The following is a 21,241-nucleotide window of genomic DNA, read 5'->3' on the forward strand; positions in this document are numbered from 1 at the left end:
TTAGAAGTTTACAGAGGAATTTCTATATAATAAAAATATTGTATAAAAACTTTTCTAGCCCATTCTGACTCTCTCCTCTGAGCTTCCCTGGTAGGAACTTGAGGAGAGCTTGTAATATAAGCTTAATATAGTCTTTTGCATTTTTTCCACAAGCAGCAAAACTTTCTGATTCTAGCTGTTCTTACCACTACACAGCAGACCACTTCAGTCATCAATATTTTCAGGAAATCTTTTGTAGAATATTCTTCCCTCAGATACACAACATTACTGAATTCACTCTCTCAAATGGAAATCTGAGAGCATCCAAGGTGGCACATACTGTGCATGAAGGAAATATGGATACATTTATCCGTGTAGCGTATGTTAGCCACACTGCTCTCATAGCAGATCTTTGTGCCACAGAATTTTCACCAATACCATTAATTAAGAAAAAACACATCTTTGCAGAAGCACACAGAAACATCTGATGCCTAGGCAGTTATGGTGGATGCCTCACAGATCTGAGGAAAACGTTCCTATGTTCTTTCAAACCAAAAATACAGTTAAGACACTAATTTTTTGGCTAGAGAGAATATCACCACAGGAAATTCTGAGAAATAAACAGATTTGTCACCAAGAACTGCAGCATTTCACAGACTTTATTGATTTATTTTTAAGATGAAACATCCATACTTTGGCTATGTCTTTTGAAAGCAAATTGAAGGGGATATCTCTCTTCCTGCTGCTAAATAGAATTTTTTTCTTCTTTATGACTTAAAATCCATTTAATCTATGTTTTTTGTTTTCTGGCCTCTCCTCATTTTAACATGCTTGCTACTGCTCACAGAAGTGTTTTATATAATTCCCCTTGGAATATGCCTCTTCTGCATCAGAAACAGAATTCACTTGGGCTCTTATGGAAAGTGTCAAAAGATGAGGTGATGAAGAATAACTGGCCCTTGCCCAGCAGTGCTGCCTGCAGAACTTTACCCCAAAACAATACATTTCTGTTTGATACCCATTCTGCTGCTTGAAGGACAGAAAGATTTATACAGATCATTAAAGGGAGGGGTGGGGGTGGAAGTGAACTCCAGATTTGAGGAGCCTTCACCGTATTTCTTAGACTGACATGAGGGCCAGCTGAAAAGAAGGGGGTTCCTTTTGTTTCTGTAAAGCTGACAGATACACCACAAAATTGATCGTACTTGGTAATTCCAAAAAAGCAGAAGAATGGAAAAGGAGGAAGCCAATTTATCTCCACAGGAGTTAAATATATAACCATCTCAGATGCACCGCTATTAGGTCAATGGAGCAAGCACGCTACAAGAAACACAGCAGCTCTTTTATTTAAGGTCCAAGTTCATGTCACTCTAAGCCAGCTGCTAAATAGACAACAGTGTGAATGCCAACACAGAGAGTAATTCTGCTAACTCTAAGATACCATAATATGCTCTCAGCCCAGTCATGTTATGTGGTGCAGTTCAAATACAGTAAATATGGTACTATGAGCATCCCTTGGGACTGATGCAAAGAAAGCTGTTTGACTTGAATTTTAGAGAGGAGCTTGAGAATCCGTATGTTCTAATTGCAACCTACATTAAACCGAGGCTTAAACCAAGATGAATTAAAGGCAAAACTTCTTGCTACTAGTACATTAAAAATAGAAAAATAATTTTTTAAAAAAAGCACAAGCCACTACTCAACTTGATCGTCAAGAAAAAAAATTACCAAAAATCTTATGGGAGCAACTGTTCCTATAAGATCTCTCTGGGGGGCCAAAATTTGGGTGGGTTGTTTTTTTCTTTTTTATGATACTGCTTGGGATGTGTAAAACTTTGAACTGACAAATACGCTTCTTGAGGATCTGAAATATATCCTAAGAACAACTGTCAGATCAGACCACAGGTATGTCCATCTTTGGATGCGCAGGACCAGAATACCAGGGTACCTCACAAACAGGTATTCTCCCTCATAGTACAGAGGAACAGTGACAACAATTTGCTCTTGCATCAAGTCAGCTCTTCTAGAGTCTAATCACTTTCTTTTTAACTGAAGATTTACTTATTTACTAAATTGTTTATTTATTAGGTTTTATTTATTTAAAGTTATTTCAGAGCAGTTCTACTGCCTGGCTTATGACAAACGGTCATATTAGACTTACAGGCCAGAAGAAACCATTGCAATTACTGACAAAAAGTTGAGATGCTTGTTCAAAATCTTGAATCTCACTGAATCACCCTTACTGTTTTAGTCTATATTCTCAGTTTATTATTTCCAACTCCAACATGTCAAACACCTGCAACACCAAAAGCACATAGTACACAGAAGCACTAAAATATTCCTCCTTTCATTCCAGCTGTCATTGGAAGAAATTGCTTCATAGGTATGGAGTAAATCAGGATCCGCTGCCATAAAAAAAAACCCTGGATGTGCAAGTTTCAAAGACCACTGTGTTATTATTACAACTCAAAAACTTGTAAATCCAGATTAGCTGAGACACCAACTACACGGAAGAAGAACAAAGCCCAAGATAAGGTTGTCTCCAATTTAGTGTCTAAGAGGCCTCTCCTAAAGAGAGGAGGAGGGGAAAAAGAAAAAAAAAAAAAAAATCACCTCCTTTGAGTGTGAATAACTGTCAATCCTGTAAGAGAAACAAAGCCACAGATCTCACTTTCAGAGACACAGATATATTAACCAGAGCAAGAGCAGTCTCATAGATCAGTGCACTGCAAAATGACACATTAAAAAATCTGAAATGAGTTTTTTTCCTAATGTCACAGCAACATTTGGGTCTAAGCAAGTATCAAAGATCTCTACCATTATTCTCAGTTGTCCACTGGATTGCTATGTTTATGAAAAATATTATTTATTTAGTAGTAGGCATTTCAGGAGGACACTGACTGAGAACCTCTTTGACTTTAGCTAAATGTTTCTAGAGCTTGACAGTAAATGATATGCATGAGCCATGTTGACTGTCATCTTCCACTTTTAATTTGACTGTCAGACATACAAGTAACTTGCTAATGTTTCATTCCAATTCAGCGCCATGAACCTGTTGCATAAGCTGCCTGCTAAAAGCTGTTCCAGATGGAATGACAGTATTTCATAGGACCCCAAAGATGTAGCTAGAGATGAATATGTGTCAACAGCATTGAAAGCATGACCTTTTTTCCTTTTGTTGTCAGCAGTTCTTGTTTCCACCCTGTAATTTTTCCTCATTCTTTATAAGATAGGCCACGTGGGAAAAAGAAAGAGTTTAAGTCTCTCAGTCATCTTCCATCACCTGCAATCACATCTACCTGACTACACAAGGCAGGGGACAAAGGAGGAAGGTTTATAAACAATCAGGTATCTTCAGAATGACAGCCAAGGCCTCAAATGTATTTTAAAGAGGAAACAAAACCCAGCCCCCTACTAACATAAGTTCCAGAACAATGGAGAACTTTGATGGTTTTCATACTAGGTACTTTCTCTCATGAATAGTCAGTAAAAAGCACTCTTCTCATTGGAAATGGGCTTTAGAAAGCAACACATCAACAATTAATAACTTCTTTTACCAATTGTACCATTTTTACTGATAATTTATATGCTATATTAACGTCACAGAACATTCATTATTAGCTCTTATTAAAATAAATCACAAAAAGTCTACTTATCCCTCTCAAAAATATGTAAATTACACCCACTGCTCATCTTAAACAATACAGGTAAAACAATACACTTTTTCTGAAATGTAGGCTGTGCAAGGAACACAAAGAGGACTTTCCCCCCCTACACATGTACCTCTTTGCACCCTCAAAAGAAGAAATTACCACAGGGCACTTCTGTCCTTTTTCAGATGATCAATTCAGTATTCTCAAGTATTACAAATATTTCATTTACATTTCTTAGTTTTTCATCTACAATATAAAGTAATTTCTTTCTGACGCAGAATGCCACAGCACACAGTACAAGGAAGGGGAAAAAAAGCAGTGCCTGGTTGAAAAGCAAGAGAAAGAATCAAGAAGGAATGGCTTTTGTTAATTTGACAGCCCTCAGCTAGCTGCATAGTTGGATTTATAAAAGGTTCTTTAAGAGCAGCAGTTTTTCATGGTGTAAGAGTGCCACACAGCTCTGGTTCCTGCAGTGCCTCACACCAACAACTTCAAAACTAACTCACTGCAGATGTCCCTATGATCATCTAATCAGACATCAAAGCAATACACTGACAAGCTCCTGTGCTGATTAGGAGTGTTCTATATATGTTCCACAGCATAAACAGACACACAGTAGTTGCTTTAAAATGGATTCACCCACATCAGAATTCCCTTTTAAAAAACTCAAGCTGTTTGGAACTCCCCAGCTGAATGACAGAAAATTCTTTTAAATCTCCCCAGATCTTCTGTTCAGTTCCACACAGCACTATTTCAAGAGCAGGAGTTAAATTATTAACAGGAAAACTTTTACCAGAAAAAAGTAAATGCCTTCCAGAACTTAAAAACCTTGCTATTCTGAATGACAGTCTGAGACCACACCACTGCAGGGAAGCAGTCTTGCCTCTACCTTGCAACACAAATTGTAATACCTAAGATGTGTTTCCATCTCTATTTGATTTGTTGTCTAATTATTATACATCAACAAACCTGGATTTAAAGCATTACAAGCGCACCAACCTTCCAGCACTGCTAGCTCCTGAAGAATTACTGCATTTCTCCGAATACCTTGTTTCCTCCTCATAGCCCCCCTCCTGGAATACTTAAAGGGGTCTTGTAAGAAAGATGGGGACAGACTTTTTAGCATGGCCTGTTGCAATAAGACAGGGGGTAGTGGTTTTAAACTAAAAGAGGGTAGATTTGGACTAGATATAAGGAGGAAATTCTTTACTGTGAGGGTGGTAAGACACTGGAACAGGTTGCCCAGAGAGGTGGTAGATGCCCCCATCCCTGGAAACATCCAAAGTCAGGCTGGACTGGGCTCTGAGCAACCTGATCTAGTTGAAGATGTCCCTCCCCCTGGCAGGGCGGTTAGACTAGATGACCTTTAAAGGTCCCTTCCAACCCAAACTATTCTATGATTCTATCACATAACTACAGGAAAATTTCATGCTGAAATTCTAACACATAAAAAGGGACCAGAAATTAAAACTACCTGACCTAGTCAGGATGAGTAAACATACCAGGCAAAAGTTTTATCTTCTAAAATCAGACAGACAATAAAACCCTCATGGTAGTGCAGTCTCTTAGCTCAAGCCTTAGCAGAAAGCCACCAGATCTCTACAGCATTATTCCACCACTGTGTCAAAGACAACCTTTTCTGCCCTGCCCTGCTTTTAAATAGCCTGATTAGATGAAGTAATATTTCTGCCTTTTTCTTACAAGAAGATACCCACACATTTTGAAAGTACTACTGATAATCTTTATCTCAAAGCCAAGTTCTGATTGTAGCATATCTTTATGTTTACGTGTGTACATAAAATAGTATCGAAAAGGAACAAATCATGGAGCTGCATCCTTACACACGCTCACATTATGCTAATCTGCAGACACTTAATCATGAAGGCTAATACATTACAAATACAATTAATGGCCAGAGGAACCAGAGGAGGTTTCAACCCTTTTTAACAAGGGCTTGAAACATAAAAATGTTCTGATTATATATGAACCTTATCCAAAATTGCAAATTATATGTCCACAATGCATAAAATACAGTCAATTTCAAGTCACATCTAGGTAAAAATTGAAACTGTATTGAGCCACTGGAGCAGCTCTTCAATTGATCCAGCATCTCATTGTATCTTTAAATGTGGATAAATACAATTTAATCAGCCGTTCCCATTGATTAACTCCAAGTTAACCTAAGTATTTATCCAGGAAACATGCAACTATAAAAGAAAGGAAAGTCATGCAGAATGTAGCATCCCCATAATAATCAGCAAGTTAACAAGAGGGGGTGAAACCTTAGTCCCACCAGAATTAATGCAAAACTCACATCAACTTAAATAGGACCACAATCCTCCATCTAAAACTCATGACAGATCAAGTCTCAAGATAGTAGAGAAGTCTGTCCCTGGACAAAGAGAGAGATAAGCAGAAATGATAGCTCCAGAAATGAAAGTTCAGATGTTTTAATTATACCTGTTCAGATGTTTTAATTATACCTTAACAATTACAACCTGGATGAACTTGACTGAGCAAAAGCAGCAAAATGTATTCTGCTCCCTAAAAAGTAAAAAAAAAAAACCAACTAAAAAACAAAAAACCACAAACCAGAAGAACCTCACAATTCAGACTTTCTGTCTTGTTGCATCTCATCGTTACCAGAGCAGAGCTTGGGTAGAGGGATCCAGCTAGGAACTTCTGAGTTGGCACAGAGAACCTGAAACTGCAGCTCCTCTCAGCAAGCTAGGGACAAGTGTTGAGCAAGTGTTAAGTGGCCAAAGAATGCTTCCTCTCTCTGAAAGGGTTTGACTGTCTCAATCGCACAACATGGCCTAGTGCCAGGGGAGATCCCCGGTGGAAGACTTCATGCCCATTGCTAACACCACTTTCTGAGGCCAGGCCATTCACAGCCAAAAAGCAGCTGGACCAGCACTTGGCTATTGCTGTAGCAAAGCTATGGCCATCAAATTTTTCAGAGAAGTGCATTACACTAATTATGCTTCCCTGAGGTCCTCTCTGGAGACCTGGGGAGGGAAGTTTCCATTTCTGAAAGCCTGGCCAGGGCTCTGTGATTATAACTAGACAGAAGAGCTTAACAGTTGCCCTCATAAATTAACAAATTCACTAACAAATACCTTTTCTTCAATAACAAATTCAGATGTTTGTTATCCCTATTTTTCCCTGATGATAGTCTCTAAATTTTTCAGTGGCAGCTATCACGATAAGGAAGGAGAGGTTTGGATGAAAAAAAGATACTCAAATTTTGTACCATCTGTTAAATGACTTCCAGTCTGAGAGAACAGATGCTGGACTTCACTATCAGTTTTTGATTGATCTTGAAGTATTTTGTTAATTGGGGATAAAACTACAGCCAAGACAAAATAAGTGTCAGAGAAAATATGAAAGAATAGCTCAAATTCTTCTCAAACTACCTGGTCACCCAGAAAAAGATTTTGTAATTTTGGTAATGATAATATGGCATGGAAAAAAAAAAAATCTTCCCTTGAATTAATGGAACAACATCTAAAAAACCGAATATATGCTGTGCTTAGATTCTATAAATACTGTGAACAGCTCAAATGGTTCATCAGGTTCATCCGGTTCACCTGAACTGGATAGTAATGTTCTTTTCTTATATTACTGCATGTTTGCTGTTTTATTTCATGCATTACTTATTGTACGTCTGTCCTGCACTCTCCTAGAGACAAATCAGTGCTGTCTTCAGAGATTCATATGAGAATAACCTCTCAAAAATCTGATCAACTACTGGTGTATCAGTACTTACCATGTAAGACAGCATACGGTCTAACTACGAGTATTTCTACATAGAACCAAACTGCCAGTTCTACATGTGCCACACACCAAAATGCCAGAAGTGCCAAAACAATTAAGCTAATTATAGAAGTCAGTTTCAATTACAAAATGATGGCTAAGATAATTGTGGCATAAATACAGAGACTTAAATTTTACTACATGGACTGAAAATTGTTTCATCTACCAACAGCTCTGGTTTTTCTAACTGTAAGTAACCAGTTTAATGTGAAAAAAATACGTGTTTGTGGCAAAGGAAATGCACTATTAATTTTAAATTTTCAGCAACAACACACAAAACAAATGAATTTTCTCTAAATACTGCTTTAATACTTATGTGAAAGAGCATAGCTATATTCAAAATGCAGTGTTCAGTTGTTTGTGCCATGTTTTTTCATTTGTCACATATCAATTCTTCCCCGTGTTTTAAAACAATCTGTACCTAATTTAACCTATGTTATTTAAGCTTTCTATGCTTCCCAAAACATTATGCCAAAGCATATTTCAGTATGATTGACGATGAGAGTTTTAGAAATGGTACTGTTGCAAAAGTAAGAGCTGGTGTAATGTATTTTGCTGTAACAGATTTTCACTTTAACAATAAAAACTTTCAACCTTCTGGGCCTCTCCCCCACTTAAATGACATTTAAAAAAATCTGAGAGCATTCTCCACTGTTGTTATCTGACTAGCTTTGCCTGTTACCCCTATAGCTGACAGAGGGATGCTCTGTATTTCAGGCATAGAGAATTCCTTTAGGCCTAGAAGATTCTTGTGTACTGATGCAAGTCAGTGAAGCATGGTGAGGTTTTAGCCTCCAAATATAACTGCAGTCCTCATATAATGGCATAAAATGGCCCTTGTGACTGCTAATATTATATTTTTAAAAAACAAGAAAACACCAAAAACCTATCTTTCTCTCCTTGATGGTCAAAAATAAAGCATTCAAAACATGTCCTGGAATGCAATAAATTTCACCAATTTTTCCAGCTTTTTTTTTTTTTTAAATTTTCATGGTTATAAAATACCAGAGGTCAGCATTACATACTGACATACTCACTTTACACATTTCTCAACTTTGCAAAGGGTGAGATCTGCACTGTTAACGAAGAATTCTTCTTTGTAGTTTCATTTATCAGACTAAGTCAGTATTTCATTAATATGTAAGTGCTCTGAAACATCAAGAAAAATGTCTCAGCTCAAATAGGTCTGACAAATGACGCAGGACTTTGACAAAGTTCAGCCTCCTGTAACACCATAATATACTTGGAGAGCCACTAGCACTTTTAAAATTGCATCACTTAGCAAATAACACAAGCCATTGTAAAATAAGATGCACACACATTCGGCCATGCAAAGTGAAACAATGAACAGTCAACTAAAGTCCTGTGCTTGCCTTCAGAATTACAGAGTTAAGATTCAGACCCACAGAATATCATTTATATGCAAGTCATATGACTTTCTATTTACTTGCTTCATTCACATGAACTTAACTGGAAGTATGGTCTTTAATACAACATCTTCAGCTGAAAAGGTTCCTACCTCAAGCATGTGTTGCTGAACCCAGTTCTTTCCTCCTGCTCCCTAATGTGCCAATATGGCCATTTGTGGAATCTTGCTATAAACTAGTTGTGATCTAGGCTGAAATGTCCCCCTTGCGCCAAACGAAGAGGATGGGGGTTTCTGAGCATTTTTTTGTTTTGAAGCAAAACAGTGAGAGACTGGTTTACACAACTGGGGACAGGGAGTGAATTGCAACAGGCATAGGGAAGCTGAAGGGGAAAAGGCATAAATTTCATGAGCAAATGAAAGCAGGTGCAACTGCACCATCATTTAAGCCAGCACTCATTTGGCATAAAGCAGCGCAGAAGCAGACCCACCAGAGCTTTCTAAGCAAACATCAAGTCTATGAAAAAGCTCTATTCTGCTTGATACACTTATGTATCCCAGCTGGTATTCAGAGATAAAAAGATGAAATTCTTTAGCATAAGTAATATAGGAACACCTTCCCCACACACAAACACAAAGCTTCACAACTTAAAATTGCAAAATAAAAAATGTGGCCCAAGTGTGACCAAGACAGTATCACTTTTAGAAGACTGAAGACAGCCTGCAATAACATCTGATTAAGAGTTACTGCATCCTGAATAACTGTGTCTTTGCACTAATATTTAGTAATAACTATGTTGAAAACAAATTTGTCCTCAAAAGGGAAGAGACAGGTTGTAAAACAGAAAAGTGTGAGAAAGAAGAGACCATGCAGGATAGTAACAGGTTGCCAAAGGAAGACAACAATGCCATGAGAACACAAGGGAAGTGAAAAAGGGTGCAAGACCGATGAAACATATTAAAGGGGAAGTACATTTTTTCCACTAAGCAATGGTAAACTGGATGATACGATACTGCACAAATAAATAATTGCTAAAAGCTCAGTTCATATTGCAGTGCCTTGCATCACCATTGAGCTTTATGTGAATCTCTTAATTTAAAAAAAGAGAACCACTGTTAATTGACTGTATTATCTAAAATAATCATTTTGTCCAGAGGAAATTCTCTGCTTTATTGAAAATGAGTGTGATGCACTTTGCTTTAGATCCGAATACATATATAGCTTATAAAACTGCTACATACCAACAGGTAAGAACAGTTTTTGCCCTTAAGAAAAAGGTGATTTATATGACACCTACTGCCACAACATGCTTGAGACTGTGGTCACTGGGATGAGAAGCACTTGGCTGGAAGTCAGCAGGTGGGCCCAAAGCTGGATCACTGCTCCTTCGCACTAGAAGTGGTGTGCCTAAGAGACAAAATAAAGAGCAATTGTTCAAGGGTGCTACAGGAACACAAGGTAAAGTTTCATGTGGTTCAACTAAGAGAGGTGTACAGCGCTTAAAAATAAGTTTATCTGTGGCAATAGCCACCTGGTAAATTACTAGATTTGATGGGGTTGTGCCATTGAATATTTACTAAGCTAAAGAAATGAGAACACTTTAAGCTGTTATATAGACTTTCATCCAGGAGCTGCTGAATTAGGTGAAAACTGCTGACAAACAGGAGAAAAAGGCACTTTCTCGGAAAAACAAACACATAGTCGCGTGTATCTGTGACCACATGTACCATCAAGTTCTAACAAGAAAATCGGACACTTGATCTAAGAAATGACCATGAACACAGGAAGAAGTGGGCTGCTATTGTTATTTCCTACAACCAGTAGTCGTTACTTAACTAAACCACAACATGGTCTAAAGCCTTTCACTGCACACTAAGGACAGCTCTCATTGTGCTATTCTGCATTAACCCACCAAACTGGGATCTCATGATCTCGTTTTCAGCTGTTCTTTACTTTCTCCTGGTGTAGGTCCAAAAGCCATGCAGAGCAACTCCTTGTCTCTCCCATACCAATTATACAAACCCACATTGTTGTGGTTTAAGCCCAGTCAGCAACAAAGCACCACGAAGCTGCTCACTCACTCCTCCCTCCCCCTGGCCCTGGCGGGATGAGGAGAAAATACAAAGAAAAGCTCATGGGTCGACACAAGGACAGGGAGGGATCACTCACCACTTATGGTCACGGGCAAAAGACAGACTCAAATTGGGGAAGAAACAAAATGAATTTAATTTACTACCAATCAAATCAAAACAAGGACACTGAGAAGTAAAACCAAACCCTAGAACACCTTCCCCCCACCCCTCCCTCCTTCCCGCCTCAACTCCACTCCCTCTACCTCCTCCCCTACAGCGGTGCAGGAGGGTGGGGAATGGGGGTTGGGGTCAGTTCGTCACACATTGTCTCTGCCGCTGCTTCCTCCTCAGGGGAGGACTCCTCACTCTTCCCCTGCTCCAGCATGGGGTCCCTCCCACGGGAGACAGTCCTCCATGAACTTCTCCAACCTGAGTCCTTCCCACGGGCTGCAGTCCTTCAGGCACAGACTGCTCCAGCGCGGGCTTCCCCATGGAGTCATGACCATCTTCGGGGGCATCCCCCTGCTCCGGCGTGGGGTCCTCCCCAGGCTGCAGGTGGACATCTGTTCCACCGCTCACCTCCATGGGCTGGCGGGGGACAGCCTGCTGTCTCACCACGGGCTGCAGGGGCATCCCCTCCTCCGGCGCTCCTCCTCCCCTCCTTCTTCACTGACCTCGGTGTCTGCACAGGTGTTTCTCTCACATTCCACTCTCCACTGCAGGTTCCCCTTCTTAAATCTGTTCTCCCAGAGTCGCTACCACCATCACTGATGGGCTCAGCCTGGGCCAGTGGCGGGTCCGACTTGAAGCTGGAGAAGCTCCTAGCAGCTTCTCACAGGAGCCACCCCTGCAGCCCCTCCCCTGCTACCGAAACCCCACCATACAAACTCAAAACACACATTTAACCTATAGGGAAGGTCGATTTGAATATGATGGCATGCCCACATATATATACACTCATAAATTTTACTTCCATAAGCTCACAAGATGCAATAGTCCATCACCACTACTTATGTGCCACCCCAACCCGAGGCATGCAAATGACAGATTAGGCACAGGTTTTTTGGGTACAGAGGCAGGTGAAGGATAAATGGATAACTCCCTATATTAACTTCATTTAGTATCTAACATACCTTGGGCTGGCTCTGCAGAGACAGCCTAAATAAGGATATAAAGAGGGGAGGGGGAAGAGATTTTATTCACAGCAGATCTGCCTCCCACTACTGACTGCCAGGATTCCCAGGGAACAGACGTAGGCAGTTGCAGTTGTTTCAGAGAAGCTGTAGACTAAACAGCTTCCTCTTGCAGGCATCTCCAATTAGACTCACCAACTCTTCATGTCTATTCAAGTGCCGTCTGGGAATAACCTCAAAGACCAGTCAGCAGCTTCTAGTGACACAGCCGTTCAGTTAGCAGAATATGCTCTAAAATACTCCCTGCAAAACTTCCAGGTGGGGCGAGAGGGAAAACATCTTTAGTAATATGATAAAGGAATTTCTCACATTATCCAAAATGAAATTAAACAAAAATGACTTTTTTTCCCTAAGTCTTTCCAAAATAATTTATTCATGGGCAAACAAAAAATTTGAAAAGCACATTGGTCTTAAGTAATCTTTCAAATGTTGCAAGTGAGTGAAAATAAGATTATAACTGTCAGTTATAATATTAATTTTAGTGTCTGGGACTGATGGTAGCCATAATTACTGGATCTATAACATAAGTTTGAACATGCAACAGTTTCCTCATTAGAGAGATGCTAACAAGGCTGCAGTGACTGTACCACGTTCACCCTCAGCACAACTTTGTAATTATAGCTGGAATAAATACCAGCACCTGATGCTGAGGAACAACCAGAGAATCTAAGGCACTTACCCTTCCTCACAGTGAGCAAGAGTTTTATACGCAAGTAATCCCTATGTCCACTTATGTAGGAAACCAATAAGAAAAGCAAAAGTAAGACTTAAATTTGTGTCCTGGTATTGAGGCAATGCTCAAAAATCAAAAGGCGACTATTATTTTTTGTTCCAAGTGATTATCATCTTGATAAAGAGCTATGCATGAGGAGATTTTGAAGAAAATGATTGATCACCAAATTTATCCATTTTGTGTGATTTTCCAAAGGTCTCAGTAGATCAAAAGGAACCAAATCTCTCCACTCAAATATTCCTCTTCTTCACATGGTGCTGAAGAGAAATTTTTTTCCCCTCTCTAAGCACATTTGATAAAGAAGGTGTATAAAAGCTAAAGTCAAAAAGTGTTGGACTTTTAAGTTACTCCCTTAAGATAAATACTTATTCCTTAAAATAAGTATTTCCATGTATGACCAAACGGTTTCTGGTCACCTGTATCCAATTTCAGTCTCTCTTCAATACAACAGTTTGAAAACAGACCCTAAGAAACTTTTGTATGATTCAGCATAATTTAGTCTCCAACTCCTTTTGACATAAACATGAGCAGTACAGAGAAATGCATTTGCTAAACTACCAGAAAGCCCTTTGCATTGGTACTTCTATTTGTAAAACTTTCACAACTCAATGAGCCATATTCCAAATTCAAATTAAAACATACTGTTGCTTATACTCTTCAAGGCCATCATCCCAGGCCCTTTTCTCATTTCTGTCCTCCTTTTTGCACAGTGAGAAAGCAACAGTAACTCAAAGAGTGTAAAAAAAATTCCCCACAGTCAACTAAAGAGGCCAAAGATTTGGGGGGGTGGGGAGGACACACGACACCCCCCCAAAAATCACTTATATCAAGCTCACTCCTCCTCCCAAAGCCAACACTCTGAAATTAAGATTTCTCCTTTTCCTGAGCTGTCTTCTACAAGCAACTCCTCATTTCTCTCTCATTCCTCTGTCTGAAAGATGAAGTCTCCCATCACTGTGACTGCTGGGAGACAGGACCCTCATTTGTTCCAGGGCCTCCCAGCTTCCGCAGCAATTGAAAGAAGAGGTCTCCTGTACCACACCATTCACATAATGCTTGTCTAGTAAGACCAGACCATACTTCAGCACTTCCATCTGCTTCTGCAAGGTACTGCTTTTACCACGTCCACCCTGCCCTCAGTTTTGAAGACATCCTTTCACTTGCCTTCTGCCCCTGTTTTCCAGAGCAACTGAAGCAAAATTACATTATCCAATTCTCAGTTTACAGCTGCCTAAACTTTGAAACCAAAGTTTGCAGGAACAGCGGGATTAATATTACTGTTTTCCAGTTTGGGAAGGTGGCCTTGCAGCTATTTGCTTGCTTTTTTTTCCTACAAGTTTTTGCTTATTGCCATGAGGTTATGAAATTTATGGTGCTCATTTGGAATGCTTCCCTACTCACACAAAACCTGGACTTTTTGACCATTGCCTACAATGCTTTCTTTTCTCCCAATTTGTTGTAAATTTTAGGGTCCTACAGATCATTTTCTTGTTGAAGAGAAAATCAGAGTCTATTTCCTTAATTTTTTAAAATGTATTTACTGACATACATAACATCATTTCTTGTACAGAGATATCACAAATCGTAACATCTCTGTGCACCGTCAGCTGCAGTCTTCAGCTAAAATTATCCAAAACAGTCCCTCTGGCCCTTACCGTTTTACATGCGTACACCACAAAGACACAGGAGCATGAAAACAACCTTTTATTAGACAAAAGTAAATTGAATCAAAATGCCCTCTCTAATAGGGGAAAACAAATGGCAAGCAGGAAGATTGGATTAAAGACTTGAGAAGAAGCAGTGCTCTCCCTCTTTGCGGGGAGAATCCCTTATTCTGTTTCAGGAGACAGCAGTTCTCAGCGGCATCCTGAGCTAACCAACTCTCCTCCATCTCCCCTCATCTCCTCTGCGGCTCAGGCTGCTCCCTGCTGTAAGAACACCTTCCCTGACACTCAGTGCCTCCCAGCCCGCACTTCTCCCGCAGGCTCCTTTCCTTTTTTCAGCCTCTCCCTGCTTCTTCTATACTGCACACACAGGGCTCTTGAAAGCCGAGCGTGCTCCCTTGCACTCTGGAGAGAGAAACCTCCCCAAATCCCACTGCCCAGGGCTCAACCTGACTCAGGAGTCAGAACACATCCATTATACATACATACCTTGAACTTGTTCATCACTGTCTTCCTTAGACATGGATAAAATGTAGTGGAAAACCATCACCGATACCATTTATTACAGATATACTACATACAATTATACACGTTTACTTAAGAGATTGTCATCTGTTTTCTTTTGTCAGGAAAGAGAATAGTGCCTTTTTCCTTACTGCTTTCCTTTTGTCGTGTTGTGTTTCCACGTTATTCTACTCACGCTCTTGCATTTGTGCAGAACATTTATAACCACCAGTGTAAGCTCAAACAGAAAATTCATCTTTTCCCTGAATGATGAGACACAGAAAAACTTCTTTCTGGATACCAAGTTGATCATACAAACACGTTATTTACAGGCACTACTGTTTTGTGCCAAAGTAGCACTTTGTATTTTAAACTTAGGAACTCAGTTTAAAAAACTAGTTAGCCACATCTTGCTGCATTGCATCAGTAATTTACAGACAACGAAAATTCAAACACATGCCCAAGACTAAAATTTTTCTCATGATAACAGCTTTTAACCTCAATCACTTCGGAGTATATTTCCCCTTCTTTCAAAATTTGCAAGAGTACCTTCTATTATGGTACCATAGCACCTTCTAAGCACACATGGATGTCTCAGCCTTATTCACAATACATACTCTTTGACAAGGCTGATGAGAAAAAGTCCTGGAGTTTTCCTTCCTTACAGTAAACTGTATCATTTAGTTTCAAGCCATGTAGATCAATCTTTTCCTTTTGCTGGCATCACCCTCAAAAATTAGTATCTACACAGATTCATGGTTGTGTATTTTCCCTGAACTCTCATGTTTTGGAAATATTTTTTTTAACTGCAAATATGGTTGAAACAAACATATGGTAGAAACCACACTTAGATTTAAATTGGTTACATTGGGAAAAAAACAGAAGAGAGAAGTTCTGCCATTTATGCACAATTAAAAACTGAAAACTTGCATCAATACCACGGCAAAAGAAACGTCTCCATACCAGATGCAATCCTATTTTCTTATTTGGATTTTTTTTGTTTGTTTGGGTTTTTTTAATTTCACCAAAAAGCTGTACACAGACATTAACATATACCCTGAATAGGAGCGCACTCTGTCTTGCTTCACTTAAGCCCTTTAGAAGATCAGAAATCAGCATTTGAGGTTAGGAGGGGGCTGACTAACCAGAAGTGATGGGTTTAAGAACATTGTGAAACCTCAGGTAAACAGCGTAAGGTTTGGAGTTCAGGATCCAAACATGGCCAGGGGAACTTTGGAGCTCCAGCTGTCCCTCCTGGGGTTCCCCTAAACTCTTCAGAGTCTCTAGGTTCCGAGTTCTGCCATCGAATTTGATGCCTAAATTTAGGCAGACGAGTATCTCTCAGGGTGACCACTACCACAGAAAAAGATTATTCCAACCCTTCCTTCATTTTGCTCTTTTGCTCTTAAGCCTCCTTGCTCAGGAAAGCACAATTCACCTCCAGGCTGAAATCCTTTCAGTCTTTGGGATATACTTAGGTTGCACATTGCTGTTACAGGGCTAAATTCGGGAAACTGCTGAAGACAACCAGAGTTTATCACCCATGAGCATTTTCAGTAGGCTGTGCTATCTATAATGCAGTCAAATTATGTACTAAAAATTTATTTCAGCATTGCTTTGGTGCAAATACTTTCAGATGACTTTTGGGTAACCTGACAAATCAAGGAACATAGGAAATGCAAGCACATGTGTTGCCAATGCATCAGTTAGTTGCATCAGTGGCAACTAACTTATTATGAGGTTTTTTTGTTTCTTTGTTTTTCCAGGTAACAGGGAAGAACTATTTTAGAGGAGAACAAAAGATACACTTGGACAGAATACCATAAGTGGGTAGAAAGAGATTTACAATAAATCACCTACACAGTTAAAGCCATGATTTTAAATTCTGCTCCTGCATATAAAAATGCTGACTATGATGGGAAAAAAGCTGTCCATCAAGTGTATATCTAACTGTCAACTGTTAAAGGCCATACCAATGACAATTACTCTGCTGCCTGCTTCCAAACTACACTTGCCTGTACAGACAGACAAATTATTTTCTCACCTGTATGTGCCTCAAAATATTTTTTTAGCACTCCTTCTGAGCAAATCCCAACAAAATTTCAAGTCAGACTTGAAACAAAACACCACAAATACTACATGCATACACACACAAATGTGAAATTGCACTTCAGCATAGACACTGCTTGGCTGGAAGATCTCTGAACAGACACGATAAAAACAAGCACCATTTAAACTGGGAAGTCAGAATGACTTTTAAACTGGTCCCATCATGAAACAGTTTAGGCACTGCAAACAAAATATTACAAGCAAGATATTAATTTATATTTAAATATAGGGAATGTCATTAATGTATGCCCATTTTTCTTCTTTTCATCAGAGATTTTTCACCTTAACAGGCACACAGACAGTTCTGCTGGTCAGCGCTTTTTGACAGCACTAAGCAATCAGTGTGGGTAAATTTGGTCACCCTCAGATTTATTGCTTACCACCACCTGAGGCATCATGTAACGGTTCTGGCATGTACTTAAAATGTAGCTGGCATTAGCTTGTATGTTCTACCTTGTGATAGGACTATACCACTTTTTTTTTTTTTTAATTTTTTAAATATGTAATGCTCTGATGATGTGACTTTTATGTTTAAAACTAACTCAAATTGCTCATAATAGCACCTATCAATACAATTTCAGATCTACAGCTATCTGTTCTTTCCAAAGTGCATACTGCACTTTTTAAATTCCCATGGATACAAGATTAGATTAATGAACTAGGATGATGTAACCATTAAGACAATTGACTTAAATCTATAAACAGATGAAAATCCATTTCCAACAAGCTTTCTCTTTTACATATTAACCCACTGCAGAACAAAGTATTTCCTTATCACTTTAAATGAAGTGTAATTTTTCTTACAAAGACAAATAAAAGCAATTGCCTACAAGTAAAACCCAGTAAAGGCTTTAAAGAGAGACTGTTTCGGGGTGGTGTTCTTCAATGCTATAAATTTCAAAAGAATTATTTTCTCTGATGCATGTGCTATAACAAATTAAGTCAGATTTCAGTTACTAAGTGCAAGAACTGTTGTCTCAGCTTTTATGACCAGAATGAAATTTCTGTAGTGTTGCCATTGTCAGAAATGGTGCCTAATGAAACAACTATGGAATATTTACATTTACAGCTTTTAGAGTTTCAAAGATGGACGTGTAAGAATCACCAATGTACATTATTTCAGCAATAAAGTTAATCTAGATTCCATTTTCAGGATCAAAATCCACATCCATATGAAAAGAAGTTAACCACTTCTAATCTGAAGGCACTAGGATATGTATGTATCTACAGAAGATGTACAAGTAATACCGCTACTTTCTCCCCATTTCAAAATTTCTCTCAAGAAAGTTTCCAGCTGAAGGACAGGACTTCAGTTTGGATCTTAACAAGTATTCTTTTCTTATACTTAAGGTCACAACACACACCAGATCTAGAGTTATTTCAGGATCTTCTCGCCTCTGTCAACACAGTGCTCCTATTCTCAGCTCCTCATGAAATGGAGAGGGAGCGCACAGAGTTAATGGAGTGCTGGGAGCACCATGACTCTGCTCCAAAGAGTCTTGGCTACGGGTACCACGTGGCAGAGACCTGGCAGAGGGGAAGCTGCTGCAGCAGAATCCTTGTGGCACAAGGATTAATCAGTCACAACAGGGAGTTGTGATTTTTTTCCCAACCCGAGTTCTGGCAAAATGCGCAGCTCTTATCCTTGCTGGGCAGACTGATTAGGAGCTTTGTGAGAACACACTGGCTATTACTGACAAGAATCAGCACTTTCCACTACGGGTCAGGCTTTCTCTTATTCTCGTCCAGGTGAAACATCTTTGTGAATCACATCATCATTGTACACCCACTGACTGATGCACATCCTCCAACTTCCAGCTTCAGACACAGGATTAAAAATTAGAGCAGCTTCAAACATTTTATGTATTTTAAGTATCACTTGGAAAAAAAATTACTTTGTGTTATATTATAATTTCCTTACATATGCTTGCAAAGTTTCTTGGTTGGGCGGGGCTTGGGTTTTTGGTTGGGGGTTTTTTGTTTGTTTTGGTTTTGGGGGTTTTTGGTTTGGTTTGGTTTTTTTAATGTAAACTCTTTCAAATGGCATTCAGATGTCAATAGAAACTAAACTTTAGATATATTTAAAAACACCAGTCATCTTAGTCATCCAACTTGCTGGACACAGCAAAAAGCATTCATCTTATTAAACAGACTGGCTTTTTTAAGCAGCATATTATGTGTAGTTACTGAATTTAAATCAATCACTTTAATATATCCTATAAGATTTTAAAACTAATAGATCTCAGACTCTCGCACCTCATTTTTATTCACAGATTGAAAGCTGAAAATAAGCATTTCTTCTATTTCAATTCCCAGCCCATTTCTCAACTTCAAATGAAATACTTAATGAACTGTACTAGTTGAATAAACTGACACAAAGAAAATATTCTGTGCACTTGCAAAAGAGGCCATGCTGCCAAAAGCTGGTTTAGCACTTCAGCTAACATCAGTTACAGGTGCTTATGCAGTCACTTTTCCACAGTTCAACGGTTTAATTTTCTTTAAAACTTTGGCAGCTAAACTGTACAGCTTGAATATTACTTTGGTAGCATTTTATTGCTAGTAGTAGAATAGTAAAATACAGGTTTTGAGTATTTTAATGGTATTTTAAAGGAGTATCACAAATTATGGCATTAGTATAGGTTTTTGTAATATTTAAATATGACCTGTGTTTTATATATCTGATCTAAATTAAAAACCTTTTCTGGCTTGACCTTTCCTTAAAAAAGAAGTCCTATTATGATTATTTTCTATTCTGGTCATGGTAAACTAACTAGTTTTAGTCTCAAATTTCAAACTTCTTCCTGCCAATTTTAAAAGACATTAAGAAAAGATAGGGAAACCTCCTGAACTTGAAGCTTTCTGTGAGGTTTCCAGGAATGATAAGAACATAAGAGCAGCTAATTTGGGTCCACCTCACCCATTATCCCACACCTAACAGTGGTAGCAAATACTCAGGGAGAGGGCATAACAAAGTTGTATCCTACCAGCTTGCAAAAAATAATGTTTGAAAGATTTCCAAATCAGAGTGGCATCTAGACCACCATATTTTAAGTCACTGATGAGCCACCTCCTGTGAATTTGTCTAATTCTATTATAACTCATTGATTTTTAGCCTGTAACACCAAATTACACAATTTAGTTGCATACTTCATGAAAAAGTTAGTTTAGGGTTGTTTTGCTTTGTAACCTGTTGAACAACAGTTTTGTTCAATACTCCTAGCTGTTATGTGGTGAGGAAAGTGAATAATCATTCCCTATTAATCTGTCTTAATATTTAAAACAGTAAGATGACTATTTCTGTAAGAGAGTTAAAAAAGGACTCAATCAATCACAGAAGGTCATTTGTCCCTTTTTGTGGGAGGGTTAAGAAAAGATGACCAAAACTCTCTGCAGGATTCATCTGTCTAGTGAACATACTACATCCTTCTTTTACTTAATGTCTACAGTAAATAGACTTCCCTCTAATGAAGTAATGAGTTACGAAGAAAGCAAAACTAAATCAACACCCAGTGCATCTATGGGAAAATTGTGCAACATATTGGGAGGGAGGTGCATCTTTTGCCAACTATGTTCAGGAGTAGTAAATACACAACTCTCCATTTTACTTGGCTGAGATTCCAGATATCTGTTGTGAGATACAATCAAAATCTGAAGTGGCACTTCAAAGTAAAGAGACAAAAAATTAACTATCAACTAAGGCTCTTGAAAGGGTAAATTAAATAGAAAGCAATGAGAAAGAGCTACATGGCAATGGGCAAACTGACCGAATCATTTAACTGTTATTTGTAACTTTTCTAATGATGACTTTCACAAAGACGGGTTCATCTGTATACTGGAACATGTTCATATGGAAGCAAACAGTAAACAATCATTAGCGAACAAACAGTGCAAAAAAAAAAGTGTAAAACTATATTAGTTTGGTTTCTTAAGGAAAAAAAGGGTTATCTCAAGACCTTTAGTTGAAGTCTTATTTTTAACTTGAACAGTTTCAAACTATCAATCAGCCAAGCTTAGCAGGCTCATTTTCAACCTGAAATACAGATTTGCCATATTGCCTCAGAGCTAATATAGCATGTAGCACTGTAGAGATTTATAAACACACATACACACTCCTTTGCCTTACCTAGCACTAGAGTGTACTGACAGAG

The 21,241-nt window shown here is 38.7% G+C and overlaps 1 protein-coding gene across 2 annotated transcripts in view; it reads right to left on the reverse strand.

Annotated features, from left to right (window-relative positions):
- PARD3B (par-3 family cell polarity regulator beta) overlaps positions 1-21,241 on the reverse strand; it is a 433,465-nt gene that overhangs the window by 269,672 nt on the left and 142,552 nt on the right. For both annotated transcript variants that reach the window (XM_030017233.2, XM_030017234.2), the window contains exon 4: positions 10,113-10,222. In XM_030017233.2, coding sequence (XP_029873093.1) covers positions 10,113-10,222 — 110 coding nt within the window. The remainder of the gene's footprint in view (positions 1-10,112; positions 10,223-21,241) is intronic.

Source organism: Aquila chrysaetos, chromosome 6 (genome assembly GCF_900496995.4).
Source record: "Aquila chrysaetos chrysaetos chromosome 6, bAquChr1.4, whole genome shotgun sequence".
Taxonomy (NCBI): Eukaryota; Metazoa; Chordata; class Aves; order Accipitriformes; family Accipitridae; genus Aquila; species Aquila chrysaetos.